General features: G+C 32.7%; 1 protein-coding gene across 1 annotated transcript; it reads right to left on the bottom strand.

The window, feature by feature from the left end:
* Nucleotides 1-953: 953 nt before the first annotated feature.
* On the bottom strand, nt 954-9,822 carry LOC106666213 (eukaryotic translation initiation factor 3 subunit B). Its single transcript, XM_014393242.2, has 12 exons — nt 9,632-9,822; nt 6,973-7,475; nt 6,751-6,908; nt 6,493-6,688; nt 6,274-6,416; nt 6,060-6,198; nt 5,793-5,988; nt 2,231-2,445; nt 1,919-2,122; nt 1,627-1,735; nt 1,463-1,560; nt 954-1,395 (listed from the first exon to the last, which is right to left on the bottom strand). The coding sequence occupies exons 1-11, from the start codon at nt 9,765-9,767 to the stop codon at nt 1,466-1,468; spliced, it is 2,094 nt and encodes a 697-aa protein (XP_014248728.1). The 5' UTR covers nt 9,768-9,822; the 3' UTR covers nt 954-1,395; nt 1,463-1,465.
* Nucleotides 9,823-12,457: the final 2,635 nt, after the last annotated feature.

The raw sequence follows: 12,457 nt of genomic DNA, 5'->3' as shown, positions 1-12,457 counted from the left end.
AGCAGAAAAAAAATACTGGCTCCACGAGGGTCGATATGACCTCAGCTGTTACGAACCCTCGTAAAAATTAAATTTAAAAAGTTTTCCCAACCAATTTAGATTTTTTCTTGTTGAAACAAAAAACACCATAAACAGTAAAGAACAGTATAAACGGTTTAAAAAAAAAATTAAGACCAAATTTTTTTTAAATCAAGTGATCAGAATTTTTTGCCTGTCAGTACATTTTATTGTGAATATAAATATCTAGTGTATATGTTGTAGATGATGGTTGTATTAATTATATGCAGTGTACAATTTACAAGTTTATCTATGTAGTACAAACACAACATAATTCCTAATGTAATCATACATAGCTTCAAAATAATATAGAACATTGTGTAATGTTTGTGTATGGCGCAGCTTTCAACGACAGAACACATTTTGTCTTATTGGCCTCGAAGTGGCATTAAGATTGTCCTCTTACAAAAATTAACAAATAGCGATAACATCATTTATAATAGGAAAAAAAAAAGACCAAGAAAGGAAGGCAGATTGTTCTATTGCCAAGCTTTCAACCCCCATTACATTCGGTGTAATGTTCATCCACCCTAAATAGTCTTATTAAAAAACCCACTGCCCCTGTATTATTTTTCAATATTTAAAAGAAAATAACTAAAATCGATACGACAAAACATTAGCACAAACAGTATAGCACAGCATCCTTTTTTTATACGTATATATTTATTATAAGTTAGAAAAAATTACATAACAATCTATACAACTATTCACTGAATTAAAAAAATATAATGAAAATATGATCACAGCCATTTTTAAATGGCAAGACGAAAGTCATATGAGTAAGCTTGAGTGTAAAACAAATTATTTCCTGCATTATAAATTTTGAAATTACAGAGAAAAAATACTGCTGAAAATTAGGTTCTCAAGTTAAAGGGGATGTGTATAAAAACATAGTCTCATGTATCAAACATTTTTTCTTTTTAAATAAGAAAAATAAAGAAAAACAATATTAATACATCACAAAACAGGTCTATCCTGTAATGCACATGATGGAATTCCCTCCCTACGCAGTGAAAAATGTCATATGTTTTATGCTTGGCCAATAACTTGTTGACGTCTATGGGTTTGTTCTTGATATCGTTGGTTTGAAAGGTATTTTTTGGTTTTGGAATTTTTCGTTTGCTGTAACCACTCCCTGTCCCTCGATCCTCTTGGGTTTTTTCAGTCATCGTTAATCGCAATAAATGTTATAATTTTTTTCCCCCTCGCTACTCTGCTGATTGATTAAGTGTCCACAAAATTGATGTAAAGCAGAAAAAGTGTATACCCTCTGAGAGATAAGACAAGTTTAAAAACAATTCTTCCCTCAAAGGTTTTTATTTAACTCAGATCCTCCAACTAAAATCGATTAAATAAATTATTAAACTGCACAGTAATTAAAAATATATATAAATTAAAAACCTACGTGTTACTCAAGAGTGATTATTTCTTGCTTAACGAGGAATTCAATAACTTCTTCTTCAGCATTTTGTAAGTCGGCATTTAAGTCATCGGTGTCAACATCTGGAAAGGGCACAAAATAAACAATTACTCTGCAATAACAAAAGTAATTAGAAAATAAAAACTCACTGTTTCTAAGTTTCAATCGTTTTTCTTTTTGAGCTTCCCATATTTTTTGAACCGATTGCCTATAATCCTCGAACTTTTTCATGGCTGCTGCTCTCTTCTCTATCAAATCCTAGAATTAAAAACAGAAACCTAATTAAAATTATATATTTCATAATGAAGACAAACTGTTGTCATTAAAATTTTAATTCAGTCTCAGTAAACCAGTTAAAATCATGGTTATATCAAGTTAAATAATATAATTTCATCATTAAAACATATCGTAGTTTATAAAAAAAATTAATGTTTTCTTAACCTTTGACGCTCTTGTCATCCTGACTTTGTCCTTGCTTTCAAAAGCAGCGGAATATTTCTTCAGGTTCTTTTTGATTTCCTTCTGTTGTTCGGACGATAAAAGTGTAGGAGGTCTCGGCCTCCACTGAAGTTGCCAGAATTTCTGCATATTATTCCTTGATAGAATTCTCCCTTGGAATGTCCAAATCCAATAACCAAGATCATCCTTTAAATAATCAAAAAAATAATATTTTATTTTTTTAGTTTTTATTGAATATGTAACCAAAATTTATTTATTACATTATATATATTGTAAATAAATTCGCTTAGGCACCTTAGATTTCCATTTGGATGTCGCGGTGACAACGTATCTCCCAGTTGGGTCCCATTCAACATCAGATACTCTGTAATGATCAGACGTATTCATCACCGTGAAATCCGATGTGTCGATAAATTCGAGAGATCCGTTATTCCTCAGGTCAGCTAGAACGATAAATTGACCGGCAGGGGACCAGAAGAGAGTGTTACATGATTTCTTATCGCATTTTTCTGGGGAAAAAATTTAAAATTGTTCATTTTAATATTATAATCTCTTTTACACTCAAAAAATATTAAAAGTCTGACATATTTGCTAAAACTATAATAAACAAAATATTTGGAGGGACTGAGGATGTGGCCCAATGAATGTTGTGTGTAGAAACTATGCCAAGCTATCGGTATTTTATTTCACCTTCCTCAGGGCGAGATTCTCAGTCAATATTTAAAATTATTTCCTTTTATCAACATTTATAACACTTTTTTGTTTCTTTTTACCATTTCTTATTTTTCAAAACTATTATAGAAAAATTTATTTTTAATGTATTATGTATCTTGATACACAGTATTTCCTTAAAAATTGACATCTATACTAATAATACTAGGCTCAGAAAAGCTTAAGCACAATGCATCATGGAATGATCAAGTCTCACATTTTCCTCATTGCCTAATTTCTACTACTTTAATCAAATATGTTGGGTGATATCCACCACTTTTCTACGGGTGGTTATGGTCTTGACGAAAAAACCAATTCAGTTGTTACTGCCAAGCTTTCGACCTATTTTAAGGTATTATCAGAACAAAATCATCTTAAATATGCCTACAAATTGAGATAATTAAGTTTTTCACTGCTCTGATGATGACCTTAAAATAGGTCAAAAGCTTGGCAGTAACAACTGAATTTGATTTTCATTAAGACCATACTGTGATATAGAGTATTTAATGAAAATGAGTTTAATCATTATTAAATTGACCAAAACCACAAGTTAGAAAACTTCTGGTCTTACATATCTAGCTTTATTTGTTAAGACTGCTCATTTTTAACACTCATTACGGCAATGGTTTTGATTTTTGTTTTTGTAGGGTTTCTGTCACACAGAAGGGCTTAACACCCAATTACCTGCTGGGTGCAGCAAAGTATATGTTAATATTGGGCGTGTGCATTTTTTTCTCTCACAAATTTCAACATTCACTATCATACAGACAATGATGTTTCATTACCTCCTAGCCCCGTTATCTCTAGGGTGGGAAAAGCCCTATTGAAAGAGATCACTAAGAAAGGGGTAGTTGATCCCCATAATAAGTCTAGAATAAACTGCGAAGCGTAAACACAGAAACAGATAAAATTAATTTGAGGGGCATTGATCTCAGGCATAGAGCGGTGGATTTTGTCGAAATTATGTGGAATTTAAGGTGATAATTAACTTGTGTGTAAACAGTGGTTCTGATGTTTTCGTAATGTAGAGAGACAATTAAAAAAAGTTGTTTTTGTAGGCCTAACGAGCTTAAAAGCGATGGCTTTAAATGACATCAGAGAATACGGACAAATTAGCAGTGTAATGAGGGATATTTCAGGAATATTACACAACAATATAAAGAAGAATCTGAACTCTTTATTATGATGAGAAACTAAGGAACAAGGAAGACCGCATGGCTTGTTGATTTCACAACTGAATAAAATCAGAAGGGTTTATTTCCTAGTTGGTTACTGGGGGTGAGAAGTGGATCCTTGACAAAAATGTTAATTGCCAAAGGACAGTTTGCAAGAAGAGTAAAATACTGCCATTGACGCAAGGGCAGGAGAGCACCCTTGTGAGGTCCTATTGTCTGTTTGGTGGGATATTCAACGAATAATTTATGGTTAACTGTTACAACACAACCAAACCCTTATGGCAGAGTACACCTAAGGCACTAGGGCATCTTGGGGCAGCGCTGAAGGAAAAAGGAAAAATGTCCAGCCCTTGTAGACATAATGTGATGTTTCACTATGACAGACAGCTCACACAGTTGCACTAACTCAAGAGTAAAATCGCTATGTTGGACAGCAACAGTTACTCCACCCTCCATACTCTCCAGACCTCGCCCCATCTGATTTTTACTTACTCCCCTCCTAAACAACCACTTAAAAAGTACAAAATTTTTGAACTAAAACGTTCTGAAAATCAAACTTACAGATTTATACTTGTCCAAATCATTAGACTTTTACAAAAAGAGATGTTTCTGCTACCAGAACATTGGCAGTATGCTATAGAAAATAAAGGAAATGCTGTTTTGGATTTTTTTTTAAATTATATTTTGTTTGACTTTTTTTTCCAGAAAACCGACAAAACATGCACACACCCAATACCTCTTGGTTATGGTTGTGACATCATGTCCTTCTTACCTGGTGCATGCATTAACAGTGTCAAGTTGGCCATTGTTTTTAACCATAAATCAATTTAGCATTTTAGAGATCATGAGATGTGATCTGGTGTCGTGTAGGTTTTAAAAAAATTTTGTTTATTGTACAACTCAAGTGTTTTCTGTGTACAAGTGTCACTATTGTGTGTCGTGTTGAGTGTTAGTGAGATATTAATGTTTATTAGGTTATATTTGTTTGATTTTGAAGGAGTGGGAAAGGAAGTAGGGATAGAAATTCATTTCTCTATGAGGAGTTTCTTTGAGGTGAAAGGGACCGACAATGGAAAAAAAGGGTAATGGTTTGTCGTTTAGGCCTAGTTGGCCTTTCAGAATTATTATAGATAGGATTATTAGAGAAAGGAGGAAAGGGGGTTAGACTATGTAGAATTGTTTGATATGTGGAATGTAATGATTGTTTTATATGTTTTATTATGTTTGTATGTTATATGTATGTTATTGATACTGAATTTGATTTATGATATTAGCGTAGCTGTGGCTGAGTTTACATGTATCTGATCTGTAAGTGATGCTGTATTTATCTTTGTTGATGTAAACAATTTCTAAATAGTTACATTTATGTTTTTGTTCTGTGTGTAGTATTTTTGGATTGTTGAAATCGAAATTGTGTTGGTGTTCAAAATGGTGGGTAGCCAGTTTGTATGATTTTGTTTGGGTTTTTTGCAATCATAGATATGTCGTTTTACTGTCTTATTCAGATATTGGGATGTAATTCCAAATTGAACAGTGTTATTAGTGATAGAGGATGGCGTTAGTGTTGAAATGTAGTTGTTTATTATTCTGCTATGTGTTTAGGGTAGTGATTGTTATGTAGGATACGTTTATATATCTTTCTCTTGTGGTGAAAAATTGCATGTATGAAACTTTACTTAAAATAAGTTTGATTCATTTTGACTATAAAATATTTTCTATTTCCTCGCTTAGCATATATTATTTATTTATCATGTTTTTATGATATAAGGGAAAAAAAGATAGGCTCAGAAAAGCTTAAGCAATATGCATCATTAAATGTTCAAGTCTCAAGTTTCCTCATTGCCATATCAACTTTCGTCTTGGATGATAAATTAAAACAATAAAACTTAATCATTTAAAATGCTAACTGGCATTAATGTCATAAAATACATAAATGTATATTCAAATAATTCCAATAATTTATCACTTACTCAGTAAAACAGGTTTGTGCCCTGTTTTCAGGCCGTAAAATGAAACGCTAATGTTATTGGTGTCGCCATGGATTATGGCAAAAGTAGAACCAACCGGCTCCCATGCGAAAGCGTGAATAGTCTCTTTGATTTCGACCGAGTCGACAGGGATGTTTTTCTCTCTCAGGTGAAAAATTTCAAAGTTGCAGTACATATTCTGAAATGATATGAAAACATTGAAAATCCACGTCTTTATAAATTTGTTTAGAATAAATATTCCTATCTTACAATGTATTTCACTTCTCCTTTTTCTTTTTTCATCTTTAAATATCTGTCAACCTTAACACAAAGGTAATCACCAGATTTCTGCCAATGAATTTTACAGTCACAGACATTAAATAGTTTGTTGGCTCTAACTTCGTTACGGCTAAAAAATAAAACGATCAATTGAAATAACAATAAAATAAATAAATAGACAAAAATAACTTATTAATTTTATTACCTTGGAACTTCCATAAGAACTAGCCTAGCAGGCACATTTTCATCTTCAGATACCCAGTATGCAAGGATATTATCTGTAGGAGACCAAGCAAAATCTTTAATACCAGGAAGTTTGACACTTTTTTTGTCAAGAAGTCCAAAACTCTACAATTCATCAAATTCAATTTTAACACCCGAATGGAATCGAATCTGCATTAGGTTGGAAAGAAAATTTAATTACTGGAGTCTCATAAATTGATAAGATGTCAGTTCCAATTTTAGCAAAATATTTATCATCCTTAGACCATTTAAAAACAGGCCATATTGCAGGACCTTCGGGATCAAAACTTCTCATTATATCTCCTCTTCTTATGTCCCAGATTATCAGTCTACCTTGATCTCTTACATGAGCAGTTGGAGAATAAGTCACTAAATAACTGTAAAAAAAAATTGCAGAATGAAAATTTATAAATTCAATTTTAAATAAAGTTTCCTTTACTTTTCACGTGGTGAAAATTCGATGAATTGAACATCATAGTGTGTAAATTTCCTTATTTGCTCAAATGAAGGCCCACCCCATGTTGCCACACCTTTAGCATGGATTGTGGCCAAATATGTACCAAGTGGTGACCACTGGACATATTTTTCTGTCCATTTCTGAAATTAAGTGAATATAATGAATTTCATACATATCGAATGACCCTGTCGACTCGTTACGTACAACTCTCTCTTCCAACAAAGTTGGTTGTGGAATGGTGTTAAGCCAGATTTGAACAGGTTCACCAGAATCGCAAATAACGCAAAACTGGTCGTATGCATCTGGTTCGAGCAGGTAGTAATGAAGATCTCCGTGCTCTTTGTAGGGCTGAGGAGGTGGTGGGGACCATTCCTCCGGGATCTCTTCATACTTTTTAAAATCACTGAAAAGGTTGACCTGGAAAATATGTAATTTGTCTAGCCTATGGTTGTCTGTCGCAATTACTGCATCAATTGCACTTTGGGGGTTGCTGTACTCGATGAATATGTAACCCTTGGTAACCCCATCATCATTTTTTGGGTAATGTTCATTCACTATAGTTCCGCATTTTGCGAATATTTTGTGGATGACTCCTTGCAGTTTCTCAAGTCGTTCCTTTTCAACTTGAGGTACTCCATCAACCACAATCACACAGTCCCAGCCAGTAACCGGGTTCGGAATTTCCTGAAGAATGTCTCCAAGCAATTCTGGAAAAAAAAACTATTGGTAATTAAACAAATTACAGAGAATTAGAAAATAATTTTTGCAAACTTCGAACTAAAAACTATTTTCAAATGTTGACTGTTAAAACAGTGATGGGACTTGGACCAAGGACTAAACAAAATCACTGGTCTCAACATAACAGATTTTTCCAGTTTAATCACTGAAAACTACGTAGATTGTCTTCTTTTGACAGATCAAATCAGAACAATAAGTAGACCAGGTTGTTTGGAGACAACTGAATTAGAAATAAAATAAAAAGTAGTCATTTCCAACAAACCCACTAGAGAAGGTACCACCTTTCTGACCTCTCTCTCAGCCTTCACACCATTTTTACTAGAACTGCCAACTGGCATGGGGTCATCCAGTTAGGACAAAACATGCTAAAAGCAGAAGTGAAGAAATGGTTGGAGACAGCCACCCATATCATCTTTGAATGAAAAGCAACGGCACAATGGAGACAAAACCTAGCATACAGAAAAAACCTAGGGAATGAAATTGTAGCAACAACAGAACTTTTGAGAAGAACGAGTCGATTGCATTGGACTAGGGAACTAGGACGGTACAAGCCAGAAGGCTGCAGTATCTGGGGAGCACAAACCCCGCTTCCTAATATCCTCATCATCATCATCATTACTCTTCGGCTGAAGTGGAACGAACTGAACAGAAAAATCATGTGTCTGAGCAAAAATAAAACACCCGAATCCCTAAGATTCAAAACGTTTAAGTATTAGACAAAATACTTTCATTTTATTTTGAAGGTCTGGCTTATTAATCAAAGTCACGATAGCTCAAGTGGTAGAGCAGCTGCATATTTAGCCTAAGGTCATGGGTTCGAATCCCACTCGTGCACAGACTTTTTTATCTCTACCAACACCTTTCATAATGATTATTAATTGAAAAGAAGTTATTTGGTCAATCGGACCACGAACTCTAATGAACTTATTAAGGTAACTAAATTATTATAAGTAACCTAAGATTAAGCATATTTACTTAATAAATCACAATCCCTTCTTCTAAATATGACCTGACCAAATTGCTTTTGCAATGTATTACTTGTTTTTATTCAGCCGAATTAGAGTGAATGATCGGAACAACTGATTGTCCAAGCTAAATAAAATGAATTGCTCAATCACTCATCAAACGTTATCTTGTAGTAGAAACAGTATAACTGAGTTGCCAAATGATCTAGAACAATTGAATGATAATGAAGAAATACTTTCATTTCAAACTTCTAGTGGGTTAGGTTAATTTATGAAGCACATATGGGCTTAATAAATCACACCACCCTTTTCTCTAAATTAGAGCAGACAAACTGCTTTCGGTATATGATAGCTGATTTAGCCCACTAAAAAAAAAACACCTCAGAATATGACAAAACCACTACATATTCGACATGTTTTGAACATTTAGCTATTTTAATTCAAAGCTAGATATGTCCTCTAGTGAGTACAAGTCAGGTAAATGAAAATCTGTCGAGACCAAACCAAGCTCTAAAAAAACCACTAGTTCACAACAGAGCATGATGAAAAAAGCCTGATATGAACTTAATTTCCTCCACTTCACCTGAATAAATTTCAACTAAAACAACCAACATATGTGAGATATTTTTGAAGAATTTGACCTAAAATTTCATCAAGTTAAAATTCCAACGTGGTGACTTTTGTAATGCAATTACATCATTTAAAATCTAACTTAAAATCCCAAACCTCTGAGAGAGTTAGGAGCAATTCTTTAAATTTTCAAGTGGGTTTAGCTTATTTAACCAGCACGTGTTGACCTAATAAAACTCAAATCTTTCTGGATATTCGCGTTTTTAAAGGGTATAAATTAATAGTTTTGTTTTTGTTTTTTAATATAAAAAAGGGTGCGAAAGAAGGCTAGAAGGAAGAGTGCTATATTTACTCGAAACTGAGTGTAAAAAAAAATATTGCCAAGTCCGAAAGTTATGAAATATTAAAAGCCTATTAGAAAAGAAAATGAGGAATAAATGTTGTTTTTCAAGAAGCATTTTAGAAGGAAATAAATATAAAATTGATTATTTTATTGAAAATAGATGCGAGTGCACGTGGCGTGCGACGGGGTCGGGGAGGAAACCGGCCTCGGGGCGAGAGTGGAGTAACAAAAAAATTCCGAGTCTTACCTTCATCGGTGATCTTGTCTACGAATCCTTCCGGGTCGTCGAAACTGACCGGCTCCTCTTCCTCCGCGCTCTCGCTCTTGTTGTTCTGTTTCTGCTCTTGTTGGGCCGACTTCTCAGCATCTTTTCTCTTAGCCATACTTGGCTCAGCCCTCGTGGACAATGGCGGAGAGAATGGTGGCCACGTCCAAAGCCGACACGATCCGCTCGTATATCCGCTTCGCCCCTTCTGACCAACAATTTCAACCAGTTTTCTTTTTTTTTTAATAATGAGCAGATTATTTTCGACCGGATTTACAAAATAAATAATACACCTTCTGCCGTTCACTTTTTACCCAATATTGGAAAATTGTCTAAAGATTTAATTTTGTATTAGTGACGTCAACATATTGTAACTAAATTTTTGGATGTGAGTACAATTTCAGGGATAAAGTGTCAAATGTAAATTTGAAAACATCACTATTCCACACATTTCTCTTTTTTTAACACATAATACAGCCATTAATAAATATCAATCAATAATAATAAAGTGTTTATTTAAATATATACAAATTTATATTTCATTTCAACCAATACCTTACATAAAAATTAATTTATTGAAAGAAGTTATTTGGTCAATCGGACCACGAAATATAATGGATTTAATATATACAAAGTTACAGTTCAGTTCTATTCAGGGGTACTAATACATGGACAGAGTCCATCTGTATAAGTTGGCTTGTAGCCATTAAGTTACATACATTACACACACACACACACACACACACACACACACACTTTTTTTTCCATAAACATATTTACAAGTTATAAACAACAGTACCTATAATAATACTTTACCTCTCGGTTTAAATAAATAAATAATATATAATGTCTTACAACTTAAATGTTGGGAAAACTGGACTACAAAAACCCAACCCTGAGATACACTTAGTATTAATTATTTAATTTATTTAATATGTTCTTAATTATTTTGTGTATAATTATTAACACTGTACTGTCCTATTTTTCTTATTACTAAATTTTCGCTCATTACATTTTTAAGGAAAAATTTAGCACTAATTTATTTTATATTAGCCTTATTGTAAGGTACACTTGTATCATTGTGAAGTTTACATATAGGTGTATGGGTGTGTACCTAGGGCATCCATGGCAAACCTTAGGAATTTATTTTGCGCTGTTTGCAACTTTATAAAATTAGTTTCATAGTTAGTGAACTCCATGCAGCTCCCGCATACGTTAGCATTAGTCTTAGTAGTACATATATAAGTTACGCTTGCACAAAACCTCTAATTCAGCAACAAATGATATTTGGACAAATTCCCTGGACAAATTCAAAGAATGTATTGTAAGCATGAGGACCCGTCTCATCAGATCCACTTGGGATTTTGAACCATATAGACTTTTTAAAATAGAATCCTTGTGTAACGTTATAGTTTATATTAAATAAATGTTATTTNTATATATATATATGTAACAAGTGATGAGATCAATAATTAAACTGTTTGACTAAAAAAATCTCTAAGTCTGCCAGCTTGAACGTGATATTGGTGTAGACAATTCCAATCAGAACTGTTTAAGAGTTCAACCAATTCCTTTTTTTCTAAAGTATTTTTGCCAAACCATCTGACCCTGAAATCTCGTAAGATAGGGCATACCACCACATAATGGTACAAGCCCTATATTTCCTTTCTATTACACATAGAACATAAACGTCTTTCTTCAGAACGGTTGACATTATAATACAAACCCAATATTTCTCCCCTAAGCTTAAAAATTGCACTCGTAAAATGAAAACTATTGTTATCAGAAATATAGTGATTGCCCCCTAGTTTTGAATTTAGATTTTAGTACAAACTATGAAAAAGAGATTGTTGTGCTTTTTGCCTTTTACTATTTTTAAATTCTTGCTGAACTTTTTCCCATAACAAATTTACTTTTTCTTTAATTAAATAATCAAAAGCTCCAAGCTGCAGACGAACACAAGTACTCATGAGCTCTTTGAATCACGGTTTATTCTTTCGAATTACATACCTGTTTGGCTAAAATGTTTGCCAATCTAAAATTCAGTAATGTTGAAACTTTTCCAATATACTTATAGTGCAAACAAAGAGCATAAACGAAAAGCAGAGCTAAGCCTGTTTCTAAATATATAGTATAATTTGGTTTATTATATGAGAGGTGCAGTATTCTTTTAATGAAAAAATAGTAACAACTTATCTACTGCATCAAAACATAAAAAGTCAATAAATTTTATAGATCTTGACACAGAGTAAAAAATTTCTAATTTAATCGAGAAAGGAATATGTTTTTATTACAATTCAAATTAAAGGTAGATTTAGAGATTTAGATGTAGAGTATTATATCAATCAATAAATATAAATAATAATTGATCTTAAATTAAATGTACATTGTACTGATTTTTTATAATAAAAAGAAGTTGATACCCGGCTATAAAATTAATTTCAACATGAAGAAAGATATATTATTGTATCACAAGTTATATTGATTTATTATTTATTATTGTATTATAGAGATTATTTCCTGTATTTAATTGTGTTTTTATTTGTATTTATTTAAATTGTGATGTCAAAACAATTTCAGGGATAAAGTGTCAGATAAATCTGAAAACGTCACTATTCGACACATTTCTTTTTTTTTATCACACAATACAGCCATTAATAAATATGAATCAATAAATATTAATAATAATTTAACTTAAATTACATCTACAATTAAATGATTTTTTATAACAAAAAGAAGTTGATACCCAGCTATAGAATGAATTTCAACGCAGAGAATGGCCTATGTTATTGTTCCACAAATTATATT

Source organism: Cimex lectularius, unplaced genomic scaffold (genome assembly GCF_000648675.2).
Source record: "Cimex lectularius strain Harlan isolate CLEC.00 unplaced genomic scaffold, Clec_2.1 scaffold5, whole genome shotgun sequence".
NCBI classification, from domain to species: Eukaryota; Metazoa; Arthropoda; class Insecta; order Hemiptera; family Cimicidae; genus Cimex; species Cimex lectularius.
This window is presented reverse-complemented; position numbering and strand designations above follow the sequence as displayed.